This window comes from Antechinus flavipes, chromosome 5, assembly GCF_016432865.1.
Source record: "Antechinus flavipes isolate AdamAnt ecotype Samford, QLD, Australia chromosome 5, AdamAnt_v2, whole genome shotgun sequence".
NCBI classification, from domain to species: Eukaryota; Metazoa; Chordata; class Mammalia; order Dasyuromorphia; family Dasyuridae; genus Antechinus; species Antechinus flavipes.
The window spans coordinates 272,930,928-272,950,465 of NC_067402.1; the positions used below are offsets into that span (position 1 = coordinate 272,930,928).

The following is a 19,538-nucleotide window of genomic DNA, read 5'->3' on the forward strand; positions in this document are numbered from 1 at the left end:
CACATAAAAGAATGTTCAATTGTGGAATGGATAGCAAAGCCCAAAGGTCATTCAACACTTTCCGCACTGTTTGGCAGTCCCAAGGAAAGAAAGACACAGATATTGTTGCCTGGATGAAAAACTTGCCTCACCCTTGGGGAATAATTCTATGAGAAGGAAGGGCACATTTTTACTCATTCCAGGAAGTAGACATGAAACTGATGTCAATGACTTTGAGATAGGTGGAAGCTACCCTCGGTAGAGTGATCACTAGGCCATGAATGGAAGAGGTGATAGTTGCATTGTAAGATGATTTTGAAAGATTTAAGAACTCTAATCAGAAGACTAATGCTAAAGCACACTCCCTGTCTTGTGATAGGAGGTAGGGACTAAATATGTAGAATGAGACATGTTAAGGTATGGCCAATGTAGGAATTTGTTTGTCTTGACTATGTATATTTGTTTAAAACAGTTATAATTTGATTTTCTCCGAATGAGTGGGAATTGGAAGAAAAAGTTGCTTGACAGTTCAAAGAATTCAATTTTAAGAAGAGATAATGGTTATATTGTAAAACTGGACAATTTAGAAAGACTTAAGAGTGCTGCACAGAATAATTGAGATAAAACATGCTAATTACCTCCTGACAGAGAAGTTATGGACTAGATTTAGGACAAGACACATTTTTAAAAGATATGGTCAGTGAAGTAATTTGTTTTTCTTGTCTGTGCACATTTGTTAAAACAGTTACAATGTCATTTGAATTTTTTTTCTTTGAATGGAGGTGATTGGGAGTGAGAAAAAATACTAATTCATAGAATTTAATTTTAAAAAGAGGCAATGGTTTTACTGTAAGATTGGACAATCTAGAAAGACTTAAGAATGTTAATCAGAGTAATTATGATAAAATATGCTAATTACCTCTTGACAGAGAAGTTGGGGACCAGTTTTAGGGTGACACACAATTTTTTAGATGTGGCCAATGCAGTAATTTATTTTTCTTGATTATGCATGTTTGTTACAGATTGGATTCGATCTTATTTTTTTCAATAGGGGTAGAAATGAGAAAAAGAAATACTTGATGATTTAAAAAAGAAGAAAGGAGCATTTGAATGTGCAGGGAATGTGATGTTTGGCAAAGGAGTAGAAAGTACATGGGAGATAAGTATAGAGGTCAGGAATATTGAGCCTTTCCTGGTGGGTTTTAGATTTTGAGCTGCATCTATGAGGAGGAAGTAGGAACTTCCAGGAGCATTAAAATTTCAATTTTGTTGACAGCACTTGCAGGGCATCAGCACTGTCAAATTGCCTGAGCTTAGCACCTAGTTAGCAAGAATAATTTGTTAAAATAAGAAGCTACCAGATGGTCTGCTTCTTTCCCCTGACATCTGCTCCATAGACAAGTCCTTCCCTGATTGCCCAGCCTCTCATGGTATACTTCCCAGCAGCACATTTGAGGGAACATATCATATTCCTTACCTCAGGTACATATTGCCTTGGGTATAAAATGTGCTCTCTGGTTTTGTTCCATCAGTAGTGAGCAAACCGAGAATCAGAAAAATGTTAAAAATATAAATAGACTGGCCTGATGGGGAAACAAAGAAGAGGTGATTTTGAAGGCTATGTACATGTAACTATAAGACTAGCAGTGAGGTAGGGCCAGGGGCCAGAGGAAGGCAGTGAATGCACTTAGGGGACAGGTCTTGGTTGCTATGTGCTAGTAGCTGGCCCGGTTTTCCCTCCTCTTATCCATACATCAATGTAGAATGAGCAGACATGAAAGCTGCTAAGCATATTTCATCTGGCGTAATTTAGGTTAATCATGGATGTAACTGAAGCTGATATATCTATGATGGTACCAAGTATTCTGACATATGTCCCTAGAGCTGGATGAAGGAAGATAATGATATTTTACCTTCAGAGAATATCATGAGGACTGATGTCACAATGATTAACTTCATGTAATATTAGAAAAATCAGACACTGCATTTTTACAGTGTTTTTACAGTTTATTTTCAAATCAAGAAAGTTACAGAGAAACCTGGGAAGACTTGCATGAACTGATACATAGTGAAATGAATAGAACCAAGATGATTTATGCAATAGCAATAATAAATAAATACAACTTTGAAAATCTTGAGGACTTTGATCAATACAATGAAAAACTATGATTTCAGAAAATCCATGATGAATCATTCTACTCACCTTCTTTTCAGTGATAGGATAGAGCAGTGATAGACTGAAGGAAAAATGAAGTGTGTGTGTATGTGTGTGTGTGTGCGTGCATTTGGAAATGATCAGGCAGGTATTAATTTAGCTTAGCTAGTCATATTTATTTTAGAGTTTTCATTCTCTCCCTTTCTCTCCCCCCTTTGTCTTTCTCTTAAAGATCAGGGGAAGACAGGAAGAAGAGAAGCTTCATTTGTTAAATAAAAATAAAAATATTCCTTGCATCTGTACTTCTAGGGATGGCAGTCATTCACCAGCTCTGAAAATTTCTACATCCCAATTAAGAGTTAGGTACACATAGAAAATGGATTGAACCGGTCTCCAAGTATAAGTTTACAAAAACTACATTGACTGTTCCAACACACTAGGATACCATTTTTCATTTGCTCTTCTGGAAAAAGATTTGCATTGGGATTTTTTCTATATAGATATAAAATTATTTTTATTCATTAAAAACTTATTCCAAAAGGCATATACCCATAATTTTTTTTCTTATATTAAAAACACCAAGAGACATATATAATGGGTATTTGTATAATGGAACCAATCTTACCTTTGGAAGAAGTTGGATCGCCTGCAGAATTCTTTGTCTGTGGCCAGAATTAAGGATACCTATTTCCAACAAATCCTGATCTTCCATCACATTGCTTCCCTGAAATTGAAGTAGACAAGTTGTTCAAGCTGAAATTTGACTCCAAAATCCAATGCTTTCCCCCAACCTTACCACCTGAAGCAGGGAGATATCTTGAGTTTGTTTTACCTTTTTCCTTAGAAATAAAAGAGCTTTCTATAAAGGGGAGCAGTAGTTATTAAGATGATATTAATATTTATAAAACAATTACAAAGCATTAAAAATATTTTTTAAAAGCAACTGAGACACAGGTTGTTAAAATGTCTTCAGTGGCAAATGAAGTAAGTAAAAAGCTAAGTAAGAAGTACATTTCATGTGGAGTTTAATTATTTTTTCAAAGTGAATCAGGATGAGGTGAGCTGGTTATGAACTGAAACTAATTCTTTGGTTTGACAAATGAAGAAATAAATGAATCAACACAAATGAACAAACAAGCAGACAAATAAAAAATGAAAGTTTCTACCATCTTTATTAAATTACAATGCTTTCTTTGGGAAGCAGCTAAAATATTTTTATATTCCTAGGTTATACCAAGAACAGTATGTTATTTAGAATGAGAAAAGATACTATACTTTGGCCTGGTCAGACCATATCAATAAATCAAAGCATAATTATTTGATTAAGTGCCTATTATGTGTCAGGAACTGGACTCTGAGAAGACAAGGATAGAAATGACACTGTCCATATCCTCCAGTAGTTTATATTCTACAAAAGAGATATCTTGTACGTACACACACACACACACACACACACACACATGAATATATACAGAATCAAGTAAATACAAAGCATTTTCACCTGTGACCATGGATGTGCAGTTGGAAGAAATCTCAGAAGTCAACAACTCTAATCCTCTTAATCTTATAGGAGAAGAAACTTAAGTCAGGGAAGTTACTCATATACCATTACATAGAGGTAGAATCTGAATTCAACAAGAATTAGTTGTCTTTCTGATATAACTCTGTACTTCTGCTACTCTTGCCATATAGGAACAAGGGGGAACAGGCAAAAGAAATAGAATGACTGACAAACCCCTGGTTGGAACCCTTGTAGCTAAAAAAAAAAATCTCCTAAGTCCTTTACACCCTAATCTAGCTTATTGAATTAGATTTAAGTATTTTATAAACTTTAAAACACTTTATAAGTGCTATTTCTCATGGAGAATGCAGCATAGTGGTGGGTTGCTAGGGAGGCTCTATCATAGTCCCAGGCTATAGAAACCAGTTTTATCACAAGAGGGTGCCCAATTGCTCAGTGCTTCTGGCCACAAACCAATCTCAGAATGAATTTTTCTGCAGATTATTTCACTGGACCTGAGAGATATAGTAAACTCCTCATTGTACAAATGAGGTAATAGACACAGAAAGTTTCTTTTTGCAGCCCATACTAGATATTATATCCTGTAGGAATTAACTTTTTCTTCTCTGGAACGTCCACTTTGTGGCCCTGATACCATGATTGATATGCTCCACTGCATCTAAGATGGTTCAAAGCATGTCTCATTTTCCTACATAACCACCTTCTTGTTAAGGTACCATCCAGTATCTTCCAAAGCTCCCAGTTTTCTAGTCCTAGAGACACAATCAAATCAATATTGTCCCTGCTAAAATGATGGGTCTTCTATGACATTATGAAATGGGAATGTCTTGTTGGACAGTGGGTTCTCATTACTGGATACATTCAGACAAGCATTGGATGAACACTAGTCAAGGATATTTTGATAAGGATTTACACTTTGGTTAAAGGTTTGGACAAAATCATAAGATTGCTAACGTTCACTTTAATTCTATTAGTCTCTGAGTCCATAATTCTGGCACAAAATTGTGCTTTTTCAGAAAAGAGGGTCAAATCCCTTTGTTGCCAATTTGTCAGAGACATAAAGAAGAGATCCCATTAGCATCTGGCAGATTGCATTGACTGCCACCTTGTTCACAAGAGCCTCTGAAAGTGTTGATTTCAGTATTTAGAGCCTGAAGTGTTTTTGGCCAAGGCTACTTGGCTTCTTTTCATAGACACTACCGGAATAATTGAGAGGGTCACCTTTCAATGCTCCATTGTAGGATTATTATAGGAAGCCTAGACAGGTTTATGCAGGGTGTTAAAAAACTAATGCTATCACCTTTTCAGGGTCAATTTCCCAGCAGAGAATGAATATATTTATCTACCTTGATTTTCAAAAAATGAGTGAAAGATTTTGGAGTGACTGGAGTGAGTTCTATTAGAACTAGGTCTATTTACAGTGTCATATACTGATGGAAAGATGTAAGCTGTGATAATACGAGTTTCAGTTTCCTTACCTATAAATTGAGTGGGATCAATTATATGATCTTTAAAGAGCCTTCTAGGTCTGAAATTCTAAGGTTCTAAAGTAAAAATTTAGAACTATATTCAACCAGGAAGTATATTAAAAAGTTTTAAAAAATAATTTCTTCTAAAAGTTTTCAACTTTTCTTGTTTGGTCAGAACTTTTAGATTTTTGGGTAAAATCCAAATGTGAGATTAACTAGTAGATATATCCAACTTAAAGAATCTATCTTTAAGAATATCATCCTATGATATTTTTAGGATGTGCATGTAAATTTTTACCAACTGGCTTTCTAGAAAAAAAATATCCAGGATACCCTGTTAAGTTTGAGCTGTGTTAGTAACATTTTAAACCATTATTTACCTAAGTTCAAACAATAAACAAAATAACTGATCAAGTGCTCATTTATTGCACTTGCTGAATCTTCAAAGTGTAAACAGTCATACTGAAAATTTAATAATTGACACTGTAGAATAGATATATGTAGTCTCAAGCATACTTCCAGATATTTTCTTTTATAGGACTTATTCTTCAGTGATATAGGACCCATAATGAATTGCTATCATTTAATTTAAGATAGTGAAAATAACATGCTGATTTGCATGAGTAATAGCAGTTTTCATATTCAGTTCTATACTTGATGTATTAATCTCATATTAATGAAACCACAAGTTTAGATTAGAGGACACACATTCAGAGCAACATAAAAATAATTTATGGCTCAAAAGGACCCTAATTATATGAGACAATGCAAATCAATAAGAATTTATTAAGTACCTACTATGTGCTAGGCATTGTGCTAGGACGGAGATTTAAGGAAAAGCAAAAAATACTCCCCGCCCCCTAGATATCCATAATTTAATATGGAGGGGGAGGCAGTATTCAGAAAATTATATGCAAACAGGATAAATACAGGACAAATTGGAAATAATCACAGAGCAAACACACTAACTAGTATTAATGAGAACAGGGAAATAATTCAAAGGTAAGACATTTGATATTTGCCTGCATATGATACCATATAACTACATATCCCTTTTAAGTATTATAACATAATGTCCTCTTTATTTTGTGAGCTTGATATTTTTATTTTTACTTTCCAGAGGATGCAGTTGAGGCTCAGGGAGGTTCAATTATATGGCCTAGCACATTCAACTCTTAAGTGCTAAAGAAGGATTTGAACCAGTATTCCTTCCTTAAAGTTCATGTGTTCTTCTCGCACTACAGTGCTTCTATACAATATCTAATTCTGAAGAGATAACGTGTAAAGAATTTCTGTCTCTAATATTCTCCTTCCTGTGTGTCTAGGCTACTTCACTGTCCTTTGGAGCTGTTCTTCAGCACTTTCTACTTGTAACTTTCTAATTAGTTATTTGCTTTCCCTAAACATAAAACCAGGGGCTGTGTCAAATCATGTCTTCTAAGGACCTCTTGTTTCAATTCAGTTATTTTTCAGTCACATCTTACACTTCATGACCTTATTTGGGATTTTCTTGGCAAAGACTCTGAAGCAATTTGTCATTTCCTTTTCTACTTGTTTCAATTCACACTAAACTTAAACAGACTGAGAACATGATTGAATCTTTTCCACCTGATTTTCTCATCCAGTAAGATATTTTTGTTTTCGTAAGGACCATATGTCTTTTCAAGTTCTGGAAACTGATACCTACATTCATAAATACACAGAGACTCATTTTTTTTCAAATTTTGATGTATTTTTAAAACATTTCATATTTCTTTCTCAGAGGGTCATTTCTAATGAAACAGAATAAATAAGAAAAAGAGCAGACAGTTCAACAAAAACATGTTGAACATGTTTGAAGTTATATTCAATATTCCACATCCATATCCCCTAGACCCAGATGGCTCTGAAGGAGAAAGTGAGGCTGGTGACTTTAAATAGCCCACCCTCATTTAAACTTGCTTGATGAAATCACTTTCCTGATATCATAGTCTTCTTCGAGAATGAAGGATAAACAACAACAGCAATAACAATAACAACAAGAAGGATGGTGGGGGATATCTTTCCAAAATTCTTTTTTGGGCTCAAGCTTGGTTATTATAATTTCACAAGTATATTTGCTTAATTCAGGCAAATCAAGAATGTGTTTCTTTTGCCCTAGAAAACAATTCATCTCCTCACCATGGGGAGGGGACAAATGTTCATACAATGTCTTAGTTCTATGACTTGAAGTATCAAATATTAAGAGTTGAAAATAAAATGATTTTTATAATCGGTATAGGTTCTTCTCTCTCTCTCTCTCTCTCTCTCTCTCTCTCTCTCTCTCTCTCTCTCTCTCTCTCTCTCCTCTCTCTCTCTCCTCTCCTCTCCTCTCTCTCCTCTCCTCTCCTTTCCTCTCCTTCTCTCTCTCCCCCTTTCCCTCCCTCTCCCTCTTCCTTTCCCTCACTCTTGCTCTCCTTCCTTCTCCTTCTCCCTCTTTTTCTCTCCCTTCCGTCTGTCTCTGTCTCTCCCTCCCTAATTCCGTTGTAGGGTTTTTTGCTTCTTTTGTTTGCTTCTCTCTCATTATCTCCTTCTTTCCCTTCCTCTTTCTCCCCATTCCCTATCATTCACGTCTGTATAAACATCCTTAACTACAATCTCATTTCATGCCTTTATATTTGTCTGAGGTCTAATGTGGTATGTTGGAAAGAGAGTTGGATGACAATCCCACTATGGGAATCATTCTGTGCCTCAGTCTCCCCATCTGAATAATGGGGAAAATGATAACTTTAGCATATGCTCCCACAAAATTGTTTTGCAGCACAGATGAAAATTTACATAGAATTTTTTGATCAGTGATTGTTCTCTTTATTATAAGATAAAGTTAAAAATGAATGGGACTTTTCCAGTTGCCTTTTCCCAAGGACTCTAAATTTTTGTTGAATTGATTAGAATGGAATGCCAAACAGAGCAGAGCTCATGTAGCCTGTTTTTCTTTTTTTTTTTTCCTGTGGGAATATCTGTACCTATCATATTGATAATGCCAATAATGATGATAACCAATTTTAATATGGCATTATACAATTTTTAAAGCACTGCACATATATCACCTTACTTAACTCTCTGTGATATGACAAGTCTCTAGATATAACAAGCATTTCAGAGGAGGCAACTGAAGCTCAAAAAGCCAAATGAGTTGTCCAGGAAAGGAAGGAAACAAGTATTTATTAAGCACCTAGTATGTACTAAGCATTATGCTAAGCACTTTATAAATATTATTATATTTTGTTGGAATCTTTACAAAGTGTAAAATCATTAGAGTTGATAGAGACAATAATTATCAAATTCAGTATCATTGATCTGATCTTACAAGGAGATGTTTTGGTCCAGAACCTGAAACAAGGTACTAAGTAGAATTAATTGATACAATGCTTGTGTTCACACCAGTACTCATTGGAGTTCACAAGTATGGGAGATTCACAAAGTAAACTTTGTAACTTTGTGAATTCACACCTTCCTTGAAGCTCTTAGGGCCAGAAAGCACTCTGGGAGAGAACCCATAATCAAGCAGAAATGCCTGAGTAAGTGATCCAGAAGCTTGGATTCTCTCAGAAGAAATCATATATAAGCCCAGTCAAGAGAATTCAGTGGAATTAGATTGTAGAGGAGCACGGTGGGGCAGACACAGAGCACTCTGGGAGATTGAGAGCCAGAAGCTCTCTCTCAGAGGCAAGACAGATTCAACTTGTGCTAGCTTTGGAGGCTGAAGAAAGCAGAGGCAGAAGCAAAGGACAAAGCTGCAAGAGCTCTTGGAACCAAGCAGAGAGATAAGCCTCAATTAACTGGGCTATTTCGAAAGAAGAAAATAAACGTTTGCATTTTTACCACCTGGCTGCATTTTGGGTGATTATTTACTTTCAATTGAAACTAAGGCTGCCTCCAGAAAACCTCCCAGAGAAACCTGCTTTCTCCCAGAGAGAACCTTTATATTGTTTTAAAGAAGAAAAAGAATACCACAATATTCGATACTCACAACAACCAAAGGAAGATGGGTTTTATTATTATTCTCCTTTTATAACTGGGGAAGGGAGCAGCTAGAAGGCACAATGGATAAAATGCTGAGTCTAGAGTCAAGAAGACTCATCTTCCTGAGTTTAAATCTTCCTTCAGATGCTTAATAGCTACGTGAGCCTGAGCAAATCATTTAACTCTGTTTGCCTTGGTTTCATCATGGAGAAAGAAATTACTAAGCACTCTGGCAAATGGGATAATGAAGAGTCAGACATAACTGAAAAAACTAAACCACAATAAACAGTTGGGGAAACTGAGGCAGATAGAGATTCTTGCTAAAGGTTACCCAACTAGTAAGATTCTGAGGCCAAATTTATACTCATCTTTGCAGGCACCAGCACAGTGCTCTGTGTACTGTGGAACCACCTAGCTATTTCTGGATCACTTACTGAGGCATTTCTGCTTCCCAATTCAGTACTCTGTCACTGTTCTATGCATTAACCCAAACAATCTTGTAATTTCTTTTGAAGTACTGCTTTCAGAACCAGCTCATGTGTTTTATAGGTAGAGGAGGGGAAATTGTTTTCCTACCTTCAAAGCTAGGATGCCAAATGGTATTGTTCAGTTTTATCATGTACCACAGGCATCAGATTTGGCTCCATGATAATTTTGACTTGTTTTCAGAACTACTCTCAAAGAATCAAAGTTTCTTGCCATTGGAGAAATTTAGAAAGTTTCTATCTTGGCAGAAGGGTAAAGTGTTCTGGCTTTAGAGTCAGAGAATTCACAATTCAGTTCCTCACTGATACTTTCTGCCCTACAAGTGACTTTTCTCAATTATGAGATAGAAGAAGATATTGGACTCAAAATGTAGAGATTTTAATCTTTTAAAAAATTTTTGTGATGGGCCCCTTTAGAAGTCTGATGAAATACCCTTTCTCAGAATTGTGTTTTTAAGATATAAAATAAAATTCATAGGATTAAAAAGGAAATCAATTATGTGGAAATTGTTATCCAACAAAAAAGTTCATGGACAAAATTAAGAACTTCAAGTTTAATGATGATTATCTGTATATCCTTGAATACAAGCTTCATATTATTCAGGGAATCTGAAAGAAATTCCCAAAAGAAATAAATGTTGGGTGTGATGAATGCCTCATTGAAATGAATGTTTAGTTTCCCAAGAAAACTCTATAGAAGGGCACATCTCTTGTTTGGGATCTCAATTCTGGAATATTTGTTAAAAAGACAGGATTCATATCCAACAGAATATAAATTCCTTTAAACTAGAATGGTCTCATCCATGTCTCTGTTTCCCTAGTGCCTGCCACACAGCTGTCACTTAATGCATGCTTCCTGAATTACATTGGCTTAAAGAACCAACGTATTTTCAACCGGCTAATTTTTGAACAGATATGAATAAAGATCTCCCCTATGAGATCATTTGTGAAAATCACAACTCTTAAGTTCAGGAAATAACGTTCCCTGACTATTTGAACAGTCCTCCCTAGATGTAACAGTATATGATTTAATGTACAGATGTGAAGGTATTAGGGACATTCTGAATAAGTGTGAGGGACAGGAGAACCTCATTACTCAGAGTCTTTGAAGCCTCCTGGAGAGTAGGCCCTCAGGAATGACAGATGTAGCCTTCAGAAGGGCACTCAGCTCTCCAATCCTTCCTTCAGCTGCTTGAGTTGACTCTGATCACAGCTCTCGTTTTATCCTTCACCACTTTTTAAAATGAACTGGGCAGCTGTACCGATAATGACTCACCTGCATGGGGAACTTTAAGATTAATACTGAGTTTCTCCCAGCATTCTATGAAGAAAATCATGGAAATATTATTAACCCTATTTTCAGATGAAGAAACTGATTCCTGAAGAGCAGGAATTGATGTTTATTATGGTCGTAAAGACAACTAGTAGACCCAAGATTCAGAAGAAGGTCTTCTGATACCAAATCTCAGACTCAATCCACTATTCATGTTCTCACATTGTGCTCCTATCTTTCTACTCATATAGATATTACCTTGAAAAAAAAAGATTTTTTAAATTCAATATTTCTAATTTGAATTTTTCTTCTTCTTTTTTTCTTTTGCTTAGACTGGTGAATACATTCAATAGCAGTGAACAGGATTTATAAACATACATACATATATATACACACATCCATATATGTATGTACATATTATACACATATATGTGTTTATATATGTACATATACGTTTGTATGTATATGTGTATGCACACACATACTGAATTTGTGTTCTTATCAACATAGGGAACTCCTGATGAGGAATTCTACTTTACCAATGCAGATCAGCAACTTCTTTGGAATTCATAGGGTGAAGAGGCTAAGTCACTAGTCAAGGGTCCCAGAGGACCCTTGGATTAGAAACTGAATTCAAATCTAGCTCTTCCTGATATAGAAGTCAGTCCAATTCTCTACTCACCATATTATGAATGCAGTAAATTAGAAATCAGAGCCCACAGTATCTGTCTAATGTTGAGGTAAGTGGGGAGAAATTAAGGGATTTAAATAGGGCAATTTTCTTCCACATTTTACAATATCCAGACTTGTTAGGAGGCAAGGTCAGATCCAATGAGCATCAAAATCTGTGAGGTGGTATGAGACCCCTGATATCTCCATCCTTTTCTAAATAGCCCTTCTGGTGCCCAGCACCCCAATTTTTTTAGACTGAAAGTTTATATATTATTTGTCATGGTAACTTTCCCAGAGATGAAGAAGAATATTTTCCTTCTATAGTGGCCGATGCTGCCATTCTTTGTAGATCCTCATTTGAAATGTGGGATTTGAACATTATTTTCCTTTTGTTCCATCATTCTATTGTTTTTTTTTTTTTTTTTTTTTTTTTGTCTCAGCACACCTGGATCCTAGCATAAAGCACATGCTTAATAAATGCTTGCTGGATTTATAGCATGTATTAGGTTCTCCTCAAGCTTCTCTGTGTTGTGTTGTGTAATAAAATGTAAGCCATGCAACTATATGAGTATCTCAGTCTTTGGAGGAGCAACTTGCTGATTTTCATTGGACAGAAGAAAGGGAAATTATTCATAGATCTTAGATTCAAATCCCTGATTTTGGGGGAATTGTTCTCCCTCTATGGGTTTCAATTTATTCCTTTATAAAATAAACAGATTAGATCAGATGGTCCCTAAAAAGCCTTTAACCTCAAAATCCAATGAATTGGAGCTATAATTCACGTAGTCCTGGGCCTCTCTAATTCATCTTCATACTACTTTGCTCTAGCATTGCAGCATCTATCTTTGACCAAATCCCATCTTGTAAAGGATTGGTCAGTATTTATGTTATATGCTCTACATTCACATTTACCCCAATATTTTTGATCATCTTCATCACCATGTCTTCTCTCCCCTTTCTTTCTTAGTTAAGTTCTTAGAAGAACAATCAAATCAACACTTACAAAACCAGTCTAACCCTGATCACCTCCTCTATATATTCTCTTCCCAGATTAGATTGTAAGCGCCTTGAGGGCAGACACTGCTGTATTTGCTTGAATTTCCATTCCTGCACTTAATGCAGTATCTAGGACATAGCAAATGTTTAATATATATCTTCTCCCTCCATTTGATTCTATTCCAAACTGAGTGGATTGTACTAAATGACTGGCTTCTACTGTTTAGCACAGTGGGAGCTGAATAAATGTTACCTGATAGATTGAATCTTCTGTCTTATGAACTCAAGTATTATGAACCTGAATTAAGCATCTTTTGGTCCATGTTCTACTTATACTCTTATCTTACTGGAGGTTGTAAATGAAGTAGACATATGTAATTCAGTCTGCTTCTTATAGTATGGCTTGTGGGCTATTCACTTGGAAGCCAAATCATTTTTAAATGGCTACTATTTGCCAGTCACTGTGCTAAGTACTGAGGATCCTTTTTCTTTTACAAGACTGGGTATGCTACACTGATAAGTCTAGATATCCTCTGAAGCTATTTTCGTCCTTTTTGGAACACTCAGCGGCAAGATGATGCAAAAGGTAGAATAGTAGGCCTGGAATCATGAAATGTTGAATTCAAATCTAGTCTCATACCCTTACTAGCTAGGTGATTCTGGGAAATCACTTTAATCTCTGTATCAATTTCCTTAATTGTAAAATGGGATTAATAATAGCTTCTCAAAGGGTCAGTGTGAAGATAAAATGAGGTAATATTTGCAAATCCCTTAGCATGGTACCTGGCACATAGTAGGTACTTAATAAATCAATAAGTTCTCATCTTCTCCTACTAATCCAAGGATAATATTTTATGACCAAGAAATAATCATTGATCAGGATGCTGTCTTGTAATGTCCAGGTTAGCTTTCTCAAAGATCTTCTGGAGTCCAGAGTCTGAGATAGAGCTTGAGTACACTCTCACTCTAGTCTCTTTCCAGTCTGCTCATCAACTGTAGAACCATTACATCACTATACTAAGTACTAAGTATATGTGAACTAGAGAACCATCATCTCATCAATCACACTGAATTAACACTCTGCTGTAAGTATTTTTGCTTCAAGTATACTTTTCTCAGAGTTCCCCAATATCTTCGGTCCTCTACACCTTCCCCATCAAAAAGACATGATTCAGAACTTGTAGCATAACTTTATAGTTCGAGAGAGATGCAATCCACTTATCAAACTTTGTAGATACTAATGTAATCCAGCTCCACAAAAAAAGAAAAAAAAATTCTATACTACAGTCAATTTTCATCTTCTAAATGATGTCAACATGAGCTGAAATTAGGTTGGGATAAATCTCAATGAACATTAAATGAAATCCTTATGATTGTTACAGATAAAACCTTCATGCATAATCACATAACAGTGACCCATAAAAATGTAGGAACAACATTTTAAAATAGATGAAGTCACTGTGAACACTCGAAATCTCCATACTCCATGGAATGAAAAACTAATAAAAATACAGAGAGCTACTGAAGAAATCAAAGTGATATGGAAGCAGGAAGAGACCTCTAGGGGACCCATATTGCTGCTGCTATTGGGATTGTACTGAGGACCTTCTGAGTCTCTGCAGGAGATCAGCCTCCCTTGCAGGTTTCAGTTTAACTCTGAAAATCGATCCTTTTGAATGCTTGCATAATAATTTGTTAAAAATTTTATAAAAGACTAATAGGGTTGTGACTTTTGCCCTCATTTCTGAGCTTTATCGAACAAAAAGAATGCTATAATAATGAAAACAATAATAATACTATTTTGTACTGAATCAGACTTTCCTGTCTAACGCCATACCAGATAGATTATGGGAGTCATTCTCCCCCATTCAATTCTCTTCTATAGGCTGTTTTCTCCCATTAGATTACAAGCTGCTTGAGGAAGAGAACATCTTGCTTTCTTTCTTATTCCCATTATAACCCTAACACTAAGCATAGAGTCTGGTATGCAGCTAGCACTTTATAAATACTCACTTCTCTTTCTGTTTTTGTATGCTGTCTCTCTTCCCCATCTTCTCCTCTCTTTCCCATTTCTTTCCACCTCCTTTTTTTTTATTACTCCCCCCACCCCTTTTCCTCTCCCTTCCCTTACCCTCCTCTGAATCCATCTCTCTGTCTTTCTCCCTATCTCTTTCACTCTGTCTTCCTTTGTCTGTCTCTTCTCTTCCCATCTCTGTCTGTCTCTCTCCTTCTTTCTCCCTTCTCTCTCTCTCTGTCTCTCCTCCCCTCCCCCTGTCTCTGTCTGTATCTCTGTCTCTTTTTATCTGTCTCTCCCTCCTTCTTCCTCTTTCTCCTCCTCTATTATATAGAACTAGCTTACTTCTCCTTTCTTTACTTCACATTGCCTCTCAGAATTTATTCTCTTAAAGTAAAATATTTTCCAACTTATGGAAAAATCATAGGATTTGGAAAAGGCCTCAGAAGACTATGTTTCAAGTTCCTTATCTTTGAGCTTAACCCCCTCCCAAAACAAAACCCAATACCCAAGTGTTAAAGATTTAGAAGCAGGGATTCTGCAATTCAGGTTCTGTGAATTTGTATTTCAAAATATTGTAATATTAATATTTTAGTGTAAATGGTTTCTTTTGTAATCCTATGTATTTTATTTTATGCATTTAAAACCATTGCCAAAAGGGTCCAGGACACAAAACCCACGAAAGACTTTTGAGCCAGAGCTACAGAGAACCAAAGTATCATCCAGTCTCTGTAGCTCTTTCTGCAGATGGAGAGACTAAAGTCTAGAGGAGTGAACTAAGTTCCAGAGGTAGTATACAACAGTCAGGATCCAGATTTGAGGCTTCAGATTACAAATTGGGTGTTCACGGCTCAGTGACCATTATCATCATAAGGAATCGATGGTGTATTTGATGCGATTTTGAATCCTTCCATTTTACAGCTGCTCCTTATGAGGCTGGAAATCTACACTTTGAAATCAATCAGCCCAATTGATAAACTGATGCTTATTTCCCTAGCATCCTGCCAGGCCTGTAACATAAAACCATGAAGATGATGTTTCTCTGGGTAGAGAGTTATTTAGTAAACAGTCCCTCTTCTGTGTGTGGAAGACCTGGGGCAATGCTCTGGAAAATAGCTGTTCTTGAAGAGAACAGAAATTTCCTATCCAAGGGGGGTCATTGTTGTTATTTCAAATCACAGAATTGTAGAAAATAATATAATAGCCTATCATGTACTGAGGAGTGAAAGTGGAACTTTCTGTCACTATGGTTATAACATTAGGTAGGTGGCGTTCTTTGTGAATTGGTTAGAAATGAATAAAATGACCAAGAAGAAAAAGGCAGACCTCTATAGTTAATGTTCCATTAGATTTAGTACAACTAAGAATAGCAATTATCTTTCAAAATAGCTAGGCTGATTACTTTCAGCCCCCTTGGAGCTCAAACTTAAGAATACTGATCTGCTGCCTCAGGAACTTTACCTGTATGTATTTCCTAGGTTGCCTCATTAAGCTCTAACAAGGCACAGGCTCCATAAGGACATCAGGCAACCTGTTTCTTGTTTCATTTAAACAAGAATTGTGTGATGTCCTTTTCTTCATTTTGTCCCTAAATTTAGTGTTGATTTCAGGTCAAGAAAAAAAAAAAGAAAAATGATTTTGAGAAAATATATTCCAAGGAACTAAACAAAATTCTCCCATTCGGCTACATATATATTTCTTTTGATATTTACAAAAATCATAATACAAGGAAGTATATCTTTAAGGTGAACGACAGCTCTAAATCTGTGATACAACTTAGATGTTTGATAGAGAAGTAGTTGAACTTAGACCATTGAATTTATGCTGGACTTAGAACTGGTAAAGACCTGGATTCACCTCCTAACTCAGATGATGCTCTCCAATACAAGAACTGAACTTAAATGTCACCTCAGACTCTTCCCAGCTGTGACTTTAGGTCAAACATTTAACCTCTTTCTGCCTCAGTTTCTCAACTGTCAAACGGGGTTAATGATAACATCACCACCTGAGGATTGTTGAATCAAATGAAATATTTGTAAAATGCTTAGAACAATGTTTGGTACATAGAAGGTGCTTAATAAAAACTTGTTTCCTTTCTTTCTTCCCTCCATCTTCTGGCATTCCCGATTTTCTTAAAATATTAACAAAAGTCCTATCTTGGGCAAAAATTCTTTCCTAGCTCTCGTTATTTTTAATGCCTTCACCTGAGATTACCTTCAATTTATCCTGTTTGTATGTAACTCTTTACATATTATCTCTCCCATTCAACTTTGATCTCCTGGAGAAAGGGACCTTGTTTTTTGTTTTTGTTGTTTATTTGTTTTTGTCATGCTTTATATCCCTATTGGTAGGCATAGGACCTGGTACATAGTGAGTGCTTAATAAGTGCTACGTGACTGATGATTTTCTAGACTCAGAGAAGTCACTTAAGCTCTATCAATTTCACCATCCTTACTTTTAAAATGGCGATAATAACAATACTACAGGCTCATTAGGATCTTGGGAGTATCAAATGAGCTAATATGTTTTGAATTGTGCTATACCATCACTGAGGCATAAAATTATAAATGCCTTATGTATCTAATGTGGAAATGTATTTTTAAATTACTTTCAAAATTATCATCTTAATTGAGCCTTGACAAAACCCTATGCAAGATTGGCAATAAGTATACTATTGTCTCTTAATTTGTAGGAGGGGAAATCATCTTGGAATGATTTGGCCAATCGTCCAGAGGAAGATGCAGAATCTTTGGCAATAAGTATACTATTGTCTCTAACTGGTAGGTGGGGAAATAATTTTGGAATAATTTGGTCAATCATCCAGAGGAAGAAGATGCACCAACAAGAGCCAATCTTTGTTTTTTTTTTTTTTTTAACTTTACTGGTAGAGAACTCATTGTCACTGGGAAATTTTCCTTGTGCCTATTTTGTATATTTGTTCACATGGATGCTGTCTTTCTATTGAAATGCATTTATTGAGTAGAATAAATTGTTTTCTTTTTGTCTTTTTGTTCTCAGTGTCTGGCATAGTGCTTCTCCCATGGATGGTACTGAAGAAATTCATACTGAATGGTTTAACAGGTATGAGTAGAGTGTAGAATCAACCAACAAAGAAATTACCATTAAAGTTAAATTTCTCTTTCTTAAAAACAGAGACACTAAGATTCTTCCTTTCTCCCCCCCCATACCCTTTTTCAAATTATGCTTAAACTATTAAGGTTAATCCTAAGTTAATTGTTTTTCTTCTAATTCTTTCCCAATATTGCTTTAATTTTCAAAATTTATTCTCCCTCCTAAACAGCTGCCATTCAAATCCCTGTGAGAGTGAGAATTTAATAAGCATGTGTTAATTTTTAAAAGGATGTTGAAATGTTGGGTGGCACCAAAAATTGGAATGGTGATTCATTTCAGAGAAATATGAAGCATTTCTGTATTTTTCTGAGGTGATGAACAGTCATCAAAAACATAACCTAAGATACAATCATTTCCTCAATTCTTTGATCATAAGGTCTCTAATTGAAAAAGGGATGCACATTAGTTTTTCAAGTTAAAATAAGTTCACCCATAATTCTTTCAGGAAGATAACTTTGGATGATTCACTTCCTCTCTTGGCCACAGTTTTCTCATTTATAAAATGAAGTTGTTTCTAATAACTTGTCAGGTTCTTTTCAGCTCTGGCCCTTAGTCAATCAATGGACAAACATTTATTATGCACCTATAGTGTTCAACATAGCAACAAGTATCATGACACAAAGATAAAATTAAGAAACTCTACTCTCAGGAAGTTTCCATTTTTTAAAAACGAGGTTTTATACCCACACATAAATACATGTAAAATAAATCTAATGTAATTTTAAGAGAGCACTGGTAGCTGAGGCAATTAGGAAAAATTTTATGTAAAAAATAATTCTTCAGTAGTTTTAGAGGTTTAGAGATTCTAAAAGACACAGGGAAGCATAAAATGCTTCCCAAGTATTGGGGACGCTCTGTGCAAAGGCACAGAAATGGAAGATTCTAAGACTATGATATTTCCATAAGCAATCTCCTGTATTGAAGGGATAAATGACCTAAGTAGTGTAAGAAAGAGCTTGTTAGGAGAGAGTAGATCACTCTTTGGGAGACTCTCAGGGAGCCAGCTTTCAGGAAATGGCAAAACCATGCAGAGATCATAGAAATATAGTCTTGTGATAATGAAAAGGTGAGGTGTTTTCATGGAATATATTATCCATCAGACTTACGAGTTGGCAAACAATTTATGAATAAGAGAGAGACAGAGAGCAGTGTGAGGTATAAAATGGATAGTTTCTATTAAATTAAATTTAAAAGGTTTTATATAAATAAAACAAGTATAGCCAAGATCAAAAGTGGAAAATTGGGGAAAAATTGTAGATTCTCAGAGAAAGGATAGTTTTCTGAAGAAAAAAATCCAAACAGTTTATAGTCATATGAAAAATGATCTATATCATTATTGACTAGAGAAATGCAAATTAAAGGGCAGCTAGGTGATGCAATGGATGGAATGCCCACCCTGGAGTCAGGAGCATCTAAGTTCCAATCCAGTCTCAAACACTTAACACTTACTAGCTGTGTGTCACCCTGGGCAAGTCATTTAATCCCGACTGCCTCAAAAAAGAAAAAAAAAGAGAAATGTAAGTTAAAACAACCTTAAAATATCCCCTTTATACCCATTAGATTGGTTAGAATGGCTGAAGGAGAAAGTAACAAATACTGGAAGGGGTATGGGAAAATTGGGACACTAATGCATTATTGGTGAAACTGCAGATTGGTCTATGAAGGCTATATGATGGTAAGCAAAATCCTTCACCTCTCTGCTCCTCAAGTTCTTCACTGTAAAATGGAGATAATAATATTTGCATGGCTTAATATATAGGTTAGTTATAGGGAACATGATTTGTTAATCTTAAAATGTGATGAAAATGTGAAGTTTCATTTGCCAAAAGTTTTGCCAATCAGACCAATCAGGAGAGT

General features: G+C 35.7%; 1 protein-coding gene across 5 annotated transcripts in view; it reads right to left on the minus strand.

The window, feature by feature from the left end:
* Positions 1-19,538, minus strand: part of ANKS1B (ankyrin repeat and sterile alpha motif domain containing 1B) — a 1,349,660-nt gene that overhangs the window by 402,349 nt on the left and 927,773 nt on the right. For all 5 annotated transcript variants that reach the window (XM_052001623.1, XM_052001625.1, XM_052001627.1 and 2 more), the window contains one exon: positions 2,760-2,858. In XM_052001623.1, the coding sequence (XP_051857583.1) occupies positions 2,760-2,858 (99 nt within the window). The remainder of the gene's footprint in view (positions 1-2,759; positions 2,859-19,538) is intronic.